Below are 19,143 nucleotides of genomic sequence, written 5' to 3' on the forward strand. Positions count from 1 at the left end.
AACAATCAATATATTTTAATCAAAACCAGGTCAGAGTGCAAAAATACATCTTTTTTCAAACGAGACCTAAACGAAAATTACCAACTCAAGCGAATGATCACAGGTTCCTGTCCGATTCGGTGGTATAGGCCACAAAGTGGCGGCTACTTGCCAGATAGTGACCGTCAATTCAGAACGGCATCCATCCATTAATCACCGGGTGCAGTGATTGTCACCGTCGGTGGAGTGGAGCGGAGCGGCGTTTTGCGCGCCTACTCTGCTCGATAAATGCCACGTCCGGGAGCCATTGTGGCGGCGTAATGAGAAAGTGCGGCCCCCACTCAGCGCATTTATTCAAGAGGAATCGCGTAAATTAATAAACCTTAGGAGGGGGACGTGGAACATTGCAACCCCAGCTACGGCTGGAAAATTGAATTATTCATCTTCTACAATTTATATTTTCATTGTTCTTCATGCGATCTAAAAATAATATCATCATTGCTTCCCAGGGCCAGAGTCCCCAAGGACAGCAGAACCCTCTCTTCTTGCCTAAACCTCATTCCCAACCCAGCGATCTGCTCTCCTCTCTATGCCTCGCGGTGGGCGGTATTCTCATGCCCCTCGGAAACGGCGTCAACTCAACGATGCTCTCCCATCACAAGCGGCTCTCCAGCACACCTCATCGCTCTAAGTTTAACTCTGACCAGTAGCATGGCTGCGATGCACAGGAAGAAACTCGATAATGATTTGATGACAGTGATGATAATGACGAAGTTAGATCCTAGACAACTTCATAACAGGACCATCCTGCTCCCTGCACTCAACCCACCATCTCGTCCTTCCCTCCTCAGTCTCTAGAACCTGGCAACTCTAACACAAACTACCCATGGACGTTATACACAAAGTGAATTGGTCAGTCAATTCACAGAGGCCGAATAGCGGAGACAGAATTCCAAATACCGCAAACTGAATATTGTGAGCATAGATTAAATCATCATGATCATCGTCATCAGCAGCAAACATGATCTATCCACGGCTGGATGAAGGTCTCCCCAAACGTCAGATACCAAATAAGACCACAGACCAAATATCAAGACTGGGATTGAAAACCAGAGACCGAATACCGGCTCCGAAGCAGACTCGTGCTGGGCTACCCAATGACACCGCTGATTAAATGGTTAGAATCACAGATACATTTTTCCTGAATATTTTTGTGGGTTGCTGTCATATTGGAGCAGGCACATGATTAGAAGCCACAGCCATAGTGAGTGGTAGACTGGGTGTGGAGTGCCGGTAGCAGAAATATTTGTTTGCAGAAGCACCACACAGAAGGGGTAGTCGCTTTGGTTTGGCTCTGCGATGTTGGTGATGTCCGCGATGTCGTCTCTACGAGCCTCTCTCCGTCACCGCCACTGCCACCGCATGTTTCCCTGAGCTGGCGAGCTCCCGCCACACGCGTCCGCCCGGGAACTCAAAATCTTGAAGAGAGTCTTCCCGCATCTCCGTCGAGTAGCCTGGCTCCTGCAAACACGCGGACACGCGCGGACACGCGCGGACACGCGCGGACACGCGCGGACACGCGCGGACATATGCGGACACACGCGGACACACGCACACAAATTGGATACACAGGCACAAGAACATGGAGATAGGCTGACACACGGACATATGGATACAGGGCTGTGATGAAACAGCAAACATGATCTATCTACTGATGCATAAAGGTCTCCCCAACAACAAGTGCGACACAGATACACGTGGACTAAGAGACACATGGGCGCATGGGCACAAAGACACACACTAATACAAGAGCGTACAGACAAATGGGCACACGAGCGCACACACACTGACGCACGAGCATGCGGTCGCACACAACGAACACACAGGCCGAGACATGCAGACCAACACACCCACACACCGCCGCACACACAGCCAACACACGTTTCACAAGCATTGTGTTCATTATCCCCCCCCCCGCCCCACCCGCCGTGCCCTCTCTGCGCACCTCTGAATAATAAATGACATTTTGTTTTACAAAAGCTCATCTCGCACCGCAACCTTAATTGGTTCCATTTGGACACCAACTGTCAGAGATCATGTCATTAATTCAGCGCAGGACCCGGGATCAAAGGGCTGAGAGCGAGGCCGTCTAAAATAGCGCCGTCGCCTGCATCTCTCCACGCATCTCATTACGGCTTAAACAAGCGGAGAGCGTCTCCTCACACAGGAATTAAAATATAACTCGATATTTTCCAGGTCACTGGTGGATTGGAGTAGGTGGCACGTTGCAAGCAGCCACTGCCATAGCGAGGAATCATGCTCTATTTGGTGTGCCAGTTGTGTAATTTCCGGGTCGGCTGATATTAAACCCGATGTAAACCCATGCTATCCATGGATGTGAATGGGAGTCTTAGTCTCTATGCATGTCTATGAATCTCGATATAAATCTATGGGCGTTTATAGGAGTCTTTGCATCTCAATGTAAGCGATTGGTGTCTATACGAGGCATTGAGTATCTACGTGAAACGATGTGTTTAATCTCTTGGTCAACATTTTCAGGTTGCTGGTCGACTGGCGTAGGTGTCATATGATGAGTAGCCATGGCTAGAGCCATGAGATTGATTATCGTGACGAGGGTGGATCTCCGCCTCGGGGCTCCACAAGCCAGTGGGTACTTGAGCCAGCTCCAAGCCGGGATAAAGGAGGAGGGTCGGGCAAATGGGTGCTGATACTTCGGCCCATAACGAACAAATACAGAAGAATTCCTACGCAATGACAAACATAGGTCTGCGTTTTCAATTGCGCAACCGGGATTGGGTCACAAAATGTACTACCGGTAACCAGCACAACTAGCACAAGCTCAAAATAACAACAGAAGAAATCACAGTAGGGACATGGGATGTTAGAACGTTACGTGCAACAGTTCAGTTAGAGTTACTTAAGAAAGAAATGGAAAGGTATAACATTTTAGTACTATCAGAATTGAGATGGACAGGTGCAGGGGAGATAGGCGGAGGTGAAGTAATTTGGTGCGGAGAAGAACAGGAGCAGATTAGAGGAGTATAATTCACAATAAGTGCCAGTGCAAAAGCAGCTCCATTAGGATACAAACCAGGAGACTGAAACATTATTGTTGCAAGATTCAAGGGACAACCTTTAAATATTTATGTTATCCAGGTATATGTACCGTATATGTACCAACATCGGACAGCACAGAGGAGGCTCTTGAAGAGTTGCCTGATTAAATAGAGGACACCTTGAAGGAAGTATCCATAAAAGATATTAAAATAATTGTAGGAGACTGGAATGTGAAGATTGGAAAGGATAACTCCGAATGGGAGCATATTATGCGAAGGCATGGGTATGGAGAAAGACATTTAAGAGGAGATAAATTACTAAAATTTGCTGCAAAATATGATATGTTGATTTGTAATACTAAGTTCCAACAAAAAGACTTTGAAAAATATAAATGCAAGACACCAGATGAAAAACATACACATATGATAGACTTGGTAACGATTGACAGGCGATGGAGAGCATCAGTGAAACTGTGCAGGACATTTCAAGGAGCCGACATAGCATCTGACCATAGCTGAGTATTATGTAACTTACAATTGAAGTTAGAATGCATGCCCAGGACGCTTTATGAGCAGAATATCGAGGCACGTGACAATGAGGAAACAGGAAACTCGAAGAGGAAATAAGAAAAAGGATGATGGAGGCAGAAACAGAAAAAAGTATATTGACATGAAGGAACCACCCTAAACAAGATAGTGGAGCAGACAGTAGAAGCAACAATACCCTGAGCAGAAACACCTAAAAGAAATTTGATAACAGATAGAACCTTACAACTGGCACAGGAATGGAGAAAAGCAAGCCCAAAAATAAAATATTCAGAAGAGATGCAGAAAAAGTACAAAAAGCCGTGCAATGAAGTCAGAAGATCAGCAAGAAGAGACAAGCAGGAATGGCTTGAAAAACGATGTAGTGACGTGGGACAGTACGCAGGAGAGTATAAAACCAGGGAGGTTGACAAACTTGTCAAGAGTACAAATAGAAGTGGCAACCAAGACAAGCAGCTATAATAGACAAGGATGGTAATATTTTAATGGACAAAGAATAATATAACAATAGATGGACAGAGTATTGTAGTGAATTATATAGGGAAACGGATCGGGATGAGGAAAATGATACAATATTATACAAAAAGGTAGAAAATGCAATACAATTTTCAAGAAAAATAAGAGCCCAGATATGGATGGATTAAGAGGGAAAATTATAAAAAAAATATCTGGAGGAAAATAACTCATGAGCTATGCATGGCCATATGGAGATAATGAAAAATACCAGATGAATGGACAACATCTGTGACGGTTACGATACCTAAGAAAGGAGATTTGACAGACTGCAATAATAGGACCATAGCATTGATGAGTCACATGGGAACGGTGTTAATGATAGTACCTTTAAATAGGCTTAAACAGCAGATAGAAGAATATCTTGCTGATTAAAAGGCAGGTTTTTGGAGGGATAAAAGCACCGTACAGTTCTTCTTTATGTTAAGGCTGAGAGCACAGAGAGCAAAACGAAAACATAGAACTGTATACAACTGTTTTGTGGATTTTCAAAGTGTTGCAAGAAAGTGTTCATACACCGAATAATTCAGCAAAGAATGCAGGACTGAGGGTCAATGTGGAAAAGACAAAGACGATGGTGTTTGGAAGTGAGAATGACAGAATGATAGGAAACCGAAAGATAGAGCATGTACAAGCAAATGGTCTACTTGGGAAGCATGTCGACCTGGGACAATGACTCTACAAAGGACATAATAAGAGCAACGGTCGAGAAGGCAAAAGGAGTAACGGCAGGATTTAACAACATATACAGAAGCAAGCAAAATAGCTACAAAATCAAGCTGAGCATCCTAAAGAAATGCGTTTTCAGCACAGCTCTGCATGCCTGTGAAACTTAGACACTAAGAAAGACTGACAGGGACAAAATAGTTGCATTTGACATGCTACTGCTGTAGGACACTACATCTTAGTTGGACGCAGAGAGTGACAAACGTAGAAGTGAGAAAAGGCTGAACATAACAGAAGACTTGATGTAAGTTGCACTGAGAAGGACACGACGCTTGTTTGGGCACATATGCAGGATGGAGAACAACAGGAAGATATAAACTGTAATGATAAGAATAATGGGGGGAGCTGGAAGAAGAACAAGACCCTGTAGGGAATGGCTGGATGACATAAGAGATTGGTGCCAGAGAGATGCACATCGCCTCAGCATGTTGGCACAGGATAGAGAGCAGTGGAAACAAGTGACACAAATTGCATTAGACACCTTCAGGCTTTCAGCCCAGATGATGATGATGATGAGTGTGGTGACAATGATAGCGATGATGATGATGAGAGCTATGATGATGATGATGAGAGCTATGATGATGATGATGAGAGCTATGACGATGATGATAGCTATGATGATGATGATGATGATAGCTATGATGATGATGATGATGATAGCTATGATGATGATGATGATGATGACAGCTATGATGATGATGATGATAGCTATGATGATGATGATGATAGCTATGATGATGATAATGATAATAGCTATGATGATGATGATGATAGCTATGATGATGATGATGACAGCTATGATGATGATGATGATGATAGCTATGATGATGATGATAGCTATGATGATGATGATAGCGATGATGATGATGATGATGATAGCTATGATGATGATGATGATGATAGCTATGATGATGATGATGATAATAGCTATGATGATGATGATAGCTATGATGATGATGATAGCTATGATGATGATGATAATGATAGCTATGATGATGATGATGACAGCTATGATGATGATGATGATAGCTATGATGATGATGATGATAGCTATGATGATGATGATGATAGCTATGATGATGATGATGATGATAGCTATGATGATGATGATGATGATAGCTATGATGATGATGATAGCTATGATGATGATGATGATGATAGCTATGATGATGATGATGATAGCTATGATGATGATGATGATGATAGCTATGATGATGATGATGATAATAGCTATGATGATGATGATGATAGCGATGATGACGTTGATGAGTGAGTGCTTCCTCACCATGGGGGGCATGTAGGCGGCCTTGTGGATGCGCACAGGAAACACAAAGTGCTCGTGCAGGTGATCCACGTACTCGCACACCCTGCGGGACACCACCACACACCACCACACACCACCACACACCACGGCACACCACCACACACCACCGCATCCCACAGCACACCTATTAACACCACACACCACCGCAAACCACGGCACACCACCACACACCACCGCAAACCACCACACAACTATTAACACCCCACAGCACACCACCACTTAACACAACACCAGAGTGCGAAACCACACACCACCATACACAACCACACAACCACCGCAACACCACGGCATCACACCCCACCCCACCACCGTATTCCACCTTGCACAACCGCACCACAAGTACCAACAACCATTTACCAACGCGCCGCCAAACACAACCACAAAGAACAATCAAACTCAAACCCCGCACACCCCAAACACACGCAATAAAAGTCACACCTGCCACACGCAAAAACAAAACTCACACAACACAGATCCCCTGTATAGCCTCAATAGACTGTTGGGGCAAGTGCTGCGAGCAAGCACCTATGAAAGCCATCACGTTAAACGAGGGGGTGGGTAGCCAGCACCATGCTCGACCGCCTTTGTCTCCCCAGTGGCAACATTTACACGTTTGCACCAGGTACTCATTTTAGGCCAAGTCGACCTAGAGGAAGCCTAGGACCGATTCAGATAATCATCACTGGCGTTGATTGCTGCAAGCGGAAACAGAACACAACCAGCACACACACGCACACTCGGTACACACAACACAACGGACACCCAACTCAACTGTCAAATGCACACACACACCAATCAACACAACCGCCAAACAATAAACACAACCGCCAAACAATCAACACAACCGGCCAGAGCCGGATGTGGGTGTTCCTGATCCCGGGTCACCAGGCAAGAACCATCGCTCCACTTCTCCTCCTCTTTAACATTCACAGCAACGCAACGACACGAATAAACAATCTGACTTTTCTCACTAACTCCGTCACGTCAATGTTTGTCGTGAGTCCGTCGAGAGTCGTGGGCCCGGGACACGCATCTCGATCGCCCCCCACCTGCCTCTTCCCTCCCCAAATCTGACCCCGCTGCCACGCGACACGCTTTACGCTAAGCGTGATGTCACCTGTTCTCCAGCGACGTGGACACGGAGAGGAAGTCGAACATGCTGATGTGCTGCGCAAGCTCACACAGCCCCACGCCTCCCGCATGCGGACACACGGGCACTGCAAAGACAAAGATCCCCCGTATAGCTTTTACGTGACTGTTGGGAAAAGTGCTGTTAGCGAGCAGCTATGCAGGCCGACACATAAGGGGTGGCCGTCTTTGTATCCCCAATGCTGATATTTAGACACCGTTATAGGTTCTCATTTAAGGCTCAGTCAATCTAGGGGAAGCCCAACACTGGTTCAGATACCTGTCACGAGTGTTGGCCGGGAATTGAGCGATAACCGAACTTGGGTCCAAGGGTTCATAACGCAGTGCGCCAATCACTACACTACAGCTCCCTACATGGGAACTCCACACACACAATGTAAGTAATCATTCACAGGTGCATACACACATGGACGCACACACACACGCATATAAACATTCACATAAAGACACAAACACGCATGCGCACACAATTCATTAACATACGAACGTAGGCACACACAGAAGTCAGGCCCACAACCCATCACAACTCGTCTAGGCCACAGCTCTGATTAGCACGGTTGGCTACATACGGTGCGAAAGTTCAACAACATGCATAAATACACGTGGTGTGCTCAAAGTTGATGCCGCCCATACACAGGGCCACCCATAGCCACCATCAATTCCTGTCCCATTTCCCCCGAGCTTCTGGACCTGTGCTCCCCCGTGCCCACCAATGGCTGCATCTGGCCTCCACGGCTACCCCTGGCCACCCCCGACCACCCCCGGCCGCACCTTGGAACTTGCAGGCCATGAGCAGCACGGCGAGGATCTCCGGAATGCCGCCCAGGCGACACGTATCCACCTGGCAGAACTGCAGCGCCTTCGCCTGCAGAAGCTGCTTGAAGACGACGCGGTTCTGGCACTGGGGGCGCAGGTCACGCCACCGCGACGGTGCCGCTCGTTAGATCGATGCCAGCTGGCTCCGTTGTGACTGTCTGAACGTCCGTGTGTCCGTTGGGGGAGCGAGTGGGTTAGCTTGCTCAGTCGTTCGTCGTTAGGGAGTTGGTTGGGTCAGTTGCTCACTCATTCGGTGGTTGGTTGGTGCTGTGATTGTAAACAGCGCGGACGTGTTGTACAGTTAATTAAAAAACCCAAGTGAAATCGATGCTGACAAACCAATTAACACTGATACTAAAATTAAATGAGCCATGAGGAAATTAAATAACAAAAATAAACCAAACATAATTGGCCACAAACTATCATGACTGCAACTCAGACACAACCTCACACCAGGGACACAACAGAGCAACACAACGCACACCCACGCCCGAGCCCACCCATCAGCATTTGTACTCCCTGCATGTAACCATTTCCCTACGAAATCAACAAACTTCGCAGTAGAAAAAGGAATATTAAAAAAATCGGCCAAAATCATTGAATTCAAACCTCAGCGCCGGTATCAGGAACTCACCTGCTCACCCGTCGCCACGCCAATCCCCAGCGCAGACAGCGCCTGAGACAGCGGGAGACAGCGGGAGACAGCGGGAGACAGCGTCACACCAAGACAGCCGAAGAGCCCCCCGGCTACAGCGTCTCCTCGCCAAGAGACGTGGTGTTTAACGTGAAGAGAGATGCGTGACTTTGCTATACACTCCCCCCACCCCCCGCACCACCCAGTTGTAGAATGGTGGTGCCGCCTACAGCTCCATCTGTCACGTTACTCCGCGTGTCACATGACCCCATTTAATAACGTGTCCCCTTGTACCGAAGAGTAATTCCTATAGTCACGAAAGCTTCAAATCAAGTTTGTGTTCCCACATGGCACGTGACCCCGCGGGGTGGCACCTGCGAGATGTGTTTGTGACCCAGCACGTCGTCGGGAGATGTGGGCTCCTCGATCCAGAGGGGCCGGAACCTCGCGAGCTTCTGCGTCCACTCCACGGCCTCCAGCACGTCCCAGCGCTGGTTCGCGTCCAGCATCTATGCCCCCCCAAAACCAAAATGCATTTCAAGTGGAGGGCACGGGGTGATCATCACCACTTGGCCAGCATGGAGATATTGGGACAGCGCGGGAGGGCAGTGCGTGGGTAGTGCGCGGGCAGCGTGTGGACGGCGTGTGGCTCGTGTGTGGGTAGTGCGTGGGCTGCTGCATGCCACCCGTACCAGGGTACAGTCGGGCCCAATGACGTCACGGATGATGCGGCAGCGCCGCTCGTCGTCCTCCAACGAGCTCCCCACCTTCACCTTGAACCTGCGCCAGCGCTCGGCAAACACGGAGCGCGGCGCGATCAGCGTAAACACGACCCCCGCGCCGCCTCTCATGCAAATCAGCGTCGAGCCGCGCGCTAGCAAAACAACTCCTCAGATAATCGCGCTAATTGTGTTTGCGCTCGGCACAACGCAAGTAATCAACGGCATTAATGAGGAGGAGGCAGCGTGCGTGGCGTCCACGTGCTCACGGGCAGGGAGTTTGTTGCAGTCGCACGCACGTCTGCACTCGATAGCCTCCGCTCGTCGGACTGCCTGTCGGCCTATGCTGCCCTGGTTTGTTCGCATCCCACGGGGGTAGGCAGCAGAGAACAGTGCACAAAATCCATCGTTGTACTGCTCTTCTATGCTCCGCGTCTATACTTACCCCTCACCACTCACCCCTCAATCCTGACCCCTCAATCCTCACTGCTCACTCCTCTCCCCTCACTGCTCGCCATTCACTACCAACCCCTCACCCGCAAACCGTTGTCTCACCTTGTCCAGCCATCCTGCAGGGCCTCGGTGCACCGCTGGGAAAAGTGTGGGGAGAAGTGTGAGACAGTGGGAGATGGGAGGGGAAGTCAAGGAGTGACAGAGGGACACACGTGACCATCGTCAGGATCCTTACGGGACCAGCGTTCCATTACAGGTGTGAGGTTCAGGTGACACAGGTGAGTGAACGAGGCACAGGTGTGAGGTCCAGGTGACACAGGTGAGTGAACGAGGCACAGGTGTGAGGTTCAGGTGACACAGGTGTGAGGTCCAGGTGACACAGGTGAGTGAACGAGGCACAGGTGTGAGGTCCAGGTAACACAGGTGAGTGAACGAGGCACAGGTGTGAGGTTCAGGTGACACAGGTGAGTGAACGAGGCACAGGTGTGAGGTTCAGGTGACACAGGTGTGAGGTCCAGGTGACACAGGTGAGTGAACGAGGCACAGGTGAATTGGGGCCACACCTGTCTGAGTTCGGCGTCTGGGTAGCCAAGCCACGCACAGGACGTGGTGTATGCCGGGAATCCTGATTCCATCAGCTGGCTTTCTGGAGGTCACAGTGAGATGGGGTGAGGGGACGGGGGTGAGGGGACGGGGGGGGGGGAAGTAGGGAGGATAAAGACGCTCAGAGGTGGTGTGTTGAACTTCTTTCGCACCGTACGTAGCCAACCGTGCTAATAGGAAGTGCGGGAGGATAACAAAGTAAACACAAAAAGCGGTTCTAAAGATAGAGTTTTCAATTTAGATTTAAATGCAAATTGTTCCAGTAGCTTCATAACTAATTATTCTCCATCTGCCCACCTGAGTGCAATTTACACCAAGTCCAGTGCAGACCGCTCACCACCGCAAGTCGCTCGCTCTTGCGGACGGAGATTAATTTTGCGCTGGGTCGCGACCTTTCCCCTACGGCTTTCAATTAAAATGGTAGGCAACAGGCGTCTCAGCAGGCGCATGGGATGGAGCCGGAGCCAGAGCCAGATTCCCATCCTCCGCGTGGACGCAGGGCACCCCCCGTTAGTGCCCCACGGGGGCTGCATGGTGGGCAGCAAAGAGGGCAGCCCAACAAAATCCACGATTGTATTGCTGTATTCCCGCATCTATGCTCACCCCTCACCGCTCCAGGTCACTCATGCTAATGAGACTCTATCCTGGTCTCCAGTTCCCACCAGGTTCAACAAAATCAACTTGAGCTGCTCTGCCGGAGCAGCTGAATCGGGACTCGGCTCAGTGAGGGCCCCGTGGGCTATATCAGGGGTGAGGAACCTTTCTTTTTACCACCGAGCGAAGAATACGAGTTTAAAATAAGTCCGGCGAGCAAACACATGTTAACGCACACTTAGCATTACACACGAGGGTGTGCATTTACCGCATTCATGGGATGCCTGCTCACCAATCCAACACATTCATGATGGATACTCGCAGTACAGCAAGTAGGCGTCGCACCGGCGTGTACGGTGATCAAGTGTTCTCTCCTCCGCAGAGTCGGGTTTCTCCAGACTCTACAGTTTTCCCTCTCAAATCCACCACAAACTCCCGTAGGAAATCGGACAAACGTCCAAACAGGACACGCGCGGGACAAGAACTTCTGGCTTCCTGAGTTTACTAAAGAGATGAAGCTGTAGAAACGTGTCCGTGGGGGGTGTGAAACTCCCAATGAGAATATAAAGGGGGGGGGGGGGGGTGTGAGGGGAAGGGAGGGGGCCTTGCACACTCACCCCGCGCCTCCCTGCCGACCCTTCCCTTGCGCAGGATTTCTGTAAAACACCAGAGAGCTTGTTTCAGAAAGGAGAGAGATTTATTTTCATCCAAATAAGATTCTACTCTTGCTGCTGATGACACTGTGAGAATGCAGATTAATTTGGGATTAGCTTGCACCACCAAGTGTTAGTGAGCAGCCCGTGCTAGGAATGTGACAATTGCAAACATTTTCTCCAATTTTACGCCAATTGTGTTATTAACGAAAACAGACGAGGAACCCATGTGGAGCCCTCACACAGCAGTACACCACCCCGTGTAAGGGAAAGGTTCACAGGTGTTGCTACCGCAGAACTACTTCTGAAATCTTTCAGGTGAATACTTGGAGGTAACATTTCCCCACCCACACTGCTGCAGACAGTAGCATCCATCGCATGACAATCCGATATTTTTCATTCTCAGAGGTGGAATTTATCCCCAAATTAATTTAAAAAAACAAATGTGTTACGATGGTTTCCTGTGCTGTCATTGGCGATTGGTTTGAGAGCATCAATTCAATCAACTTGACAACCCAGCTCAGTCAAGAATAGCTGGATCCCAGATTCAAACCTCAGCATCTCACTGGCGCGAGCTCAGTTCTCCGACGTGCCCATGACGAACCCTATGAGCCGAGATGGTCCATTTAGCGCTGGACTTTGTCTCCACGTTTTGGGAAATCCCACTGACTAATAGCAACACGATGTTATACTAAAGTTGTGTTCGTGTTGGATCATCTTCATGAAAGTTATCCACCATCTGGTATGGACGGATGGACAGGCTGACAGAGCTAACGCATTAAAGCTTTTAAGCGGGGCGCGTCACCTAGCGCCTCGGCGCGTGTCAGCGCGTCCGTGATGTAGCCGAAGTCGATGCAGGACACCAGCTGTTCGGGCTCCTGGGGGGCACGGAAGGTGCGGGGGGGGGCAGGGGAAAAACAAGGATAAATCTTTCACTGAATATTTTACATGTTTGTAGTCGAGGGCACATGATTCGCAGCCACAGCCAGAGGTGTACTGGAGGTGGTGTGCCGGATGCAGAGAGAGACGAACCCCCTGCCACTCGATCACCCCCACCACCGCCCCGCCACTCAATTAACCCTCCCAGCTGGGGGCTGCCGTCCAATTCATTTTTGTTTGGTTTTATCACAACCTCTTTTGTGCCGACCCCCAATTTGCTGTTTGTTTAGCCTCATCCATACAATTAGCATACGTTTAACATGTTAATTTTAAGTACTTAAAAATAACATATCATTTGCGAACATCGCCGATTCTTGAAAGTCACGTACGGGATTTGATGCGTGTATCGCGAGCATAAAACTGTCTTTCTAACAATGCACTAAAGCATCACTGCATTCCTAGAACAGATTTTTGACATTATTTTATTTTGGCTGTGGTGGGAGGGGGCAGGGCCCCCCACTTACCATGTCACTCAGCAGCTTCCACAGCGGCTGCAAGAGGGGGGAGGGGACAGAGGCAGTCAGCCAGGCGCGACACCACAGCTCCAACTCCCCCAGGTCCCTCTTGGGGAGCTAAAGCACTCACCCATCAGCAGCTGGCCATTGTAACACCGTCAAACATTAATGCACGATTGCCCAAGAGCGGATTATACCCCCACCCCCCCCAAGAGAGGCTATGGGGGATGGAGCGCGTGACTTGTCATTCAACAACAACAACCGCCGCCGTTCACTCTGAAGTCACCATGACGCTTTGTGCCATGCTAGGTGAACTGTGAGGCCACATGAAGTGTCAAAGACCCGCTGGCAGGAGGTCATGGAACAGACCCAGGTGCCATGGGTTGACCGACTGAGATGACTGGCAGATGCACCAACTGTACTCCGCTCGTTGTTGTGAGCATCGTTCCTCTAACCTCCATTGTTGCTGGAAGGCAACTGCCTCCAACTCCCCAGCAGCCTCCTTTATAAACCTCCTCCACAGAGGTCTATCTTGACACTGCTGGTACCAGTCATTAGAACATCAGATTAGCTGCACATCCTTCTGTACCACATCAGTCCATCTATTCTCTAGCCCGTGCCGCGCCCATTCAGCCCGATCTATCCAGCCGAATAGAAGCTGCTTGAGCATGCGGTGGTTGGGCATGCGGGCTACATGACCCAAACACACACAGACAAAGATCCCCCCCCCCGTACAGCCTACACAGACTGTTGAAGCCGGTTCGTCGCATGATGAGGGTGCAACCCGGAATCACCAGCATGCATCACCTGTGCTACCTCTACCACTCACCCCTCGAGCAAAACCTGTGCAACATTCCCTACCTGTACCACTCACCCCACCTGTGTCACTCAACTCACCTATGCCGCTCATCCCACCTGTACCACACACCCCAAGAGCATCACTCACCCCACCACCTCCTCCAGCACACGTGCACCACCCACACCCATCTCGCTGTGGCCCCGTGGCTGCCCCCGGTCCTACCTTGCCCTCGAGCCGGGCCCACAGGTCCCAGAGTGCGTTGAGCACGGCCGCCATCGCCAGGTGGATGACGCCTTTCTCCGGGCCCACCTGATCGCGCCCATTTGTACACACGCGTACACGTAGTCGAACAGAGATACGTGCCCACACAGATGCACACAGATGCACACATATACACGACACACGCATGGACAGACACCTTCATCGATTGCCCTGGATATACACGTTCTCCCATTTTCCGGCTGTATCCTTCTTTGATAAGTTCTTCAGTCACATCCTGGAATTAATTTCACGTTATCGGCAAGTATCAGAAAATGTATACTTTGATCTCTCCTCTTCTCTTGGTCCCGTGTAATCTCACCCCAACAGACCCCCTCAAGACCCCCCTCCCCCTCACCTTTCCCGTGTCCCCTCAGCTCCCTCACCTCCCTCCCTGCTCACCCAGCGCAGCTGCCCGTCGTTGGCGAGGCGATGGTAGAAGGAGCCAAAGTCTTCGAAGATTCGCTCAAGTTGCTCGCCCACGACGAGGTCTGATACGGCACGCACGGCGCACACGACTGCCATGCACGCATACAAAGACAAAGATCACCCGTACAGCCTTCATGAATTGTTTGGGAAAGTGCTGTTAGTGAGGACCTATGAAGGCCGGCAAGGCACACAAGGGGATGGGTGGCAAGCTGCCCAGCCGACTGCCTTTGTCTCCAACGTGGCAATGTTTACACAATCGCTCTGGGTACTCATTTGAGGCCGAGTTAACCTAGGGGAGGCCCAGGACCGGTTCGGATAATCACCACCGGTGTTGGTGACCATGAGCGGAAATAGAGCCCGGGTCACTGGGCTCGTACTACAGTGTGCTAACCCCTAACATACAGGCCCCACAGAGGCACGCAAATACACTTATGTATGTTGAACTTCTTTCACGCCGTACGTAGCCAACCGTGTTTATCGGAAGTGCGGGGAAGGACAACAAACTAAACACAAAAAGCAGTTCTGCATGTATAACCATGTGCATGTCAAGCGAGCCCCAGGCGTGCCTGTGTCTGGGCTCAGTGTGGCCCCCTAGGTTTGGTGTTGGTGGCGTGCCCCCCCACCCTCTTCCCGTACCGATCTCGTTGCCCCTGCCCAGGGTGAAGGTGAGGCCAAACCCGGAGAGGCCTCCGCATGCGTCCGTGCGGACCTCCACGTAAGCAGCCGAATAGTCGGGGTCACGGTGCTGCACACACAGAGACAAAGCTCCTCCGTGTAGCCGATTCAGACCAGTGCAGTGCATCCAGCATGCACCTATGAGTGCATCCAGCATGTACCTGAGTGCATCCAGCATGCACCTATGAGGCCGTCACGGCGCACGAGAGGGTGGTGTGGCTAACATCACCGCGTTTGTCTCCATAGTGCTGATGTATTTATTTAAGGCCGAGTCAGATAATTGTCACTAACATACCAGTCCCCACATACAACACGCAAATACACTTACAAGCACGTATGTATAAACTGGCCACACATCTCAAATACTCATTGCAGCAATGTTTGCGAACATTACGTGCAGTTGTCACCACACTGTAACTTCGCACAGCAAAACCTTTTACTTGTCTTTACATCCTCAGCAGAAAACATCAATGTGTCACTGAGCTTCTCATGTGCATTCGCGCAAGGGCGCCACCATATTTGATCGCATGATAACATCCACCACCTCGAGCCAAAATCTGGAGAGATCATGTCTCCGAAATCTCAATGAAGTTAACGTAACGATGCTAATCATAATGAACAGCCTACTACTTAGATGAAGAAGGCCCATCCCAGGCCGGGCCTGTGGCCTTACTCGCTGAGGAAAGGGCGTCCCAGGAGCGATGCTAGAACGCTACAGCCATTGCCGGGAATCCAACTCAGGCGACAAGGTTGATGGTATTCATATTCTTGGTTGATGGAATGGTGCGCGATCACTGTGCCACTGCTCCCACCCAGGTCTCCGAGTGAAACGCCTTGCCAAAGCACACACGCAAACAAGCATCCACAGTTATCCACAATCTAGGTGTATACAAACCAATGCCCACGCTGCACACATATTCTGCTACGTGTACATGCCATTCGTGAATCCACTACTGGATGAGGGCTTCTCCACGCCGTGATAGGTCGTGTGGGTTATTTGACCATACTTCACTATGCTGGTTAGTGCCGGTTGATGAAGACGCGCAGCATGGTGTGGAAACATATCGTCGCATCAGTTTAACACGTAGGCTTTCGCGACCAATATTGTTCATAATCAACGATTTTTGGGTTTAGATCGCGTTATTTATAAATGTGTCGTAACCCTCCACCACCCGACACGGCCAATCAGTAAAAAAAAAAAGTGTCACGTTAACAAAAGACAAATAGTTCACTGCTTTAGCCCACCGGTGTGTTGAAGCGTGAAACCACAACATTTACAATTTGAGTACGACGTTTCGCTGGTAATTGCATCCAGCATCATCGGGCAATTCGCCAGAATGGTGAGGCTCTGCTGTCTCCCGTTCTTATATAGAGCAGCAGCAGGGTGACGTCATCATTAACTCATTAACTCATCAGGTGCAAAGATTTGAGGGGGGGGTTATTGTAATTATATACTTGATTAGTAATAAGGCTATTGTTACGATGCGAGTTGTAGATTAGTAATCATTTGGAATGTGTTCTATTGTGATTATGCTACATTAATAATCAGTTAGTGCTTGTTTCCCTTATAAGGAATTGTAATGCATCTTATTTAATAATACGCTTCCAGGCCGCACTAAGCCTGTAGCTGTCTGAGCGTCGCATGCAATGCAGAAGGGCTACTGTCCCAAACGGTGCCAATTGTTTTCTTTTAAGACCACAGTGTTATGATTGTATTGCATCTGTGTGCCACTGCCAACACAGCAGCAGTAGCAGCAGGAGCGGCAGCGTGTAATATAATACATATGAAGTATTTTCTGCACTGCTCTCAGCTGCACACACACACAGTTAACAGACTCTATCTACTGCACGCTGAATTCACACTCACTCCATCTAAACCAACGATGGGGGAAGTTCCCTTACCGTCACCTAAATATGACTTACACCCACATTGTCACGCACCTTGGCGTGATGCAATGCAAATACAAGAATCGCGCGAAAACGATGTCTCGACTTTCTTGAACTCGCAACAACAACGACGACGGCGATGACGACGATGACGACGAGGGGCGGCGTGGCCCTGCAGAAAGCGGCGCCCTCTAGCACCCGACTCGTGCCGCTAGGACGCACGCGGGGGTCGTGGTGTCACCAAGATGCGGGGTTTGTGGTTTGTGGTGTCACGTGTCTCTCACGTACCATGGCGTCAGAGCCGTGCTGCTCCAGGGACGTGGGGAACCTCACGTCTCGCACAGTGATCCCCGTCACCCGGCCCTGGGGTCCCATCGCGAATCGGGGGGGTGCAGGGGTCCCAGGAGAGGTCCCAGGAGGTCCCAGGAGGGGTCCCGGCAAAACGAGAACAACGGTCCCAGGGGTCCCAGGAGCGGGGTTCTGGGGACAGGGGTTCTGGGGACAGGGGTTCTGGGGACAGGGGTTCTGGGGACAGGGGTTCTGGGGACAGGGGTCCCAGGAGCAGGGTTCTGGGGACAGGGGTTCTGGGGACAGGGGTTCTGGGGACAGGGGTTCTGGGGACAGGGGTTCTGGGGACAGGGGTTCTGGGGACAGGGGTCCCAGGAGCAGGGTTCTGGGGACAGGGGTTCTGGGGACAGGGGTTCTGGGGACAGGGGTTCTGGGGACAGGGGTTCTGGGGACAGGGGTTCTGGGGACAGGGGTCCCAGGAGCAGGGGGCACAGCGACAGCGACCCTCAGCCCCCCCACTGCTGCTGCTGCTGCCCTGAGCGATGCCGAGCACACGGAGGCAGCGCGGGCGGCGACGAAGGGAGGGGTTCGTGGGGGTCAGAGGGAGGGGTTCGTGGGGGTCAGAGGGAGGGGACGGGGTCGGGGGTCCCGTATCAGATCCGGGCCGAGCGCGAAGCCTGCAGCTTGAAGCGGAACTCACGGAGACACAAACACGGGGAGACAAACACGGGGGACACGGGGAGACAGGCACGGACAGACAGACACGAGGAGACAGACACGAGGAGACAGACACGATGAGACAGACACGAAGAGACAGACACGGGGGACACGGGGAGACAGACACGAAGAGACAGACACGGGGAGACAGACACGGGGAGACAGGCACGGGGGGCGCTGAGAGCTACTGAGACACGGGGATACGCCGAGACGCGGGCTCTCTGTGTGTGTTTGTGTTCTCTCCCCTGCTGCACCAAAATCGGGTTCCTGCGGTTTCCGCCCAATGCAACTGGTGTGGGGCAAGCATCAACCCCCCCCCGTCTGTTGAGAATGTAGCAGCATCGCCGCCTAGCGGCAGCACTTCCGCTGTGGCCTCCCGTGGGCATTGCGAGCGCGATACGCGGATTCTCGGGTCTTTCGGTAAAGTCACGGAGATAGGTTCCAAGAAAACAACAAAAATAAGAAAGTGCTTTTTAGTCGTCTTTTGTCATTTTTCTTCGAACCTATCTACGTCACTTTACCGAAAGACCCGAGAATGTGAATTCCTGCAGTCACGGAAGCTTGAGCGTGAGAAGCCCTCCCTGGGTGAAGTCTCCAAATGAAACTGAAACATGTGGCTATGGGTGCGATGTTACGTCTCGTCTACGGGTCTTATGTGAATCTCAGGGTCTCCCAGGGTCTTATGTGCGATGAAGATGGGCCATTGCCCGAAACGTCGCGTGCTGTATGGTTTCGGACAGTGCGAGCGGAGTGAGCCGGGGCTGCCCTCTCGTGGACTCGGGCCGCTGCCGTGAAGAGAGTCCCACTCGCAGGCGACGGCCCCAAGTCACGATGATGTCGACTCGAGCGATATTGCAGAAGGGCGAGGAAGCTGGAACGCCACGGCTACTGCCAATCCACTGCTGGATGA

The 19,143-nt window shown here is 50.7% G+C and overlaps 1 protein-coding gene across 5 annotated transcripts in view; it reads right to left on the reverse strand.

Annotated features, from left to right (window-relative positions):
• Positions 1 to 19,143, reverse strand: part of ENOSF1 (enolase superfamily member 1) — a 21,112-nt gene continuing 1,969 nt past the window's right edge. Inside the window, exons 3-18 of one of the 5 annotated variants that reach the window (XM_078600680.1) lie at positions 17,517 to 18,043; positions 15,303 to 15,411; positions 14,640 to 14,755; positions 14,202 to 14,288; positions 13,190 to 13,216; positions 12,592 to 12,664; positions 11,751 to 11,789; positions 10,500 to 10,582; positions 10,039 to 10,073; positions 9,457 to 9,544; positions 9,139 to 9,273; positions 8,765 to 8,806; positions 8,086 to 8,215; positions 7,283 to 7,382; positions 6,127 to 6,208; positions 1 to 1,500 (exon numbers count right to left, since the gene is read on the reverse strand). In XM_078600680.1, the coding sequence (XP_078456806.1) occupies positions 1,366 to 1,500; positions 6,127 to 6,208; positions 7,283 to 7,382; positions 8,086 to 8,215; positions 8,765 to 8,806; positions 9,139 to 9,273; positions 9,457 to 9,544; positions 10,039 to 10,073; positions 10,500 to 10,582; positions 11,751 to 11,789; positions 12,592 to 12,664; positions 13,190 to 13,216; positions 14,202 to 14,288; positions 14,640 to 14,755; positions 15,303 to 15,411; positions 17,517 to 17,603 (1,368 nt within the window). In that variant the 5' untranslated portion in view covers positions 17,604 to 18,043 and the 3' untranslated portion in view covers positions 1 to 1,365. Of the gene's footprint in view, positions 1,501 to 6,126; positions 6,209 to 7,282; positions 7,383 to 8,085; positions 8,216 to 8,764; positions 8,807 to 9,138; positions 9,274 to 9,456; positions 9,545 to 10,038; positions 10,074 to 10,499; positions 10,583 to 11,750; positions 11,790 to 12,591; positions 12,665 to 13,189; positions 13,217 to 14,201; positions 14,289 to 14,595; positions 14,756 to 15,302; positions 17,387 to 17,516; positions 18,052 to 19,143 lie in introns of those variants that run through there. The other 4 variants (XM_078600681.1, XM_078600679.1, XM_078600678.1 and 1 more) reach the window with 4 other exon arrangements.

The sequence above is a fragment of the Lampetra planeri genome, chromosome 14 (assembly GCF_965212315.1).
Source record: "Lampetra planeri chromosome 14, kcLamPlan1.2.h2, whole genome shotgun sequence".
NCBI lineage: Eukaryota > Metazoa > Chordata > Hyperoartia > Petromyzontiformes > Petromyzontidae > Lampetra > Lampetra planeri.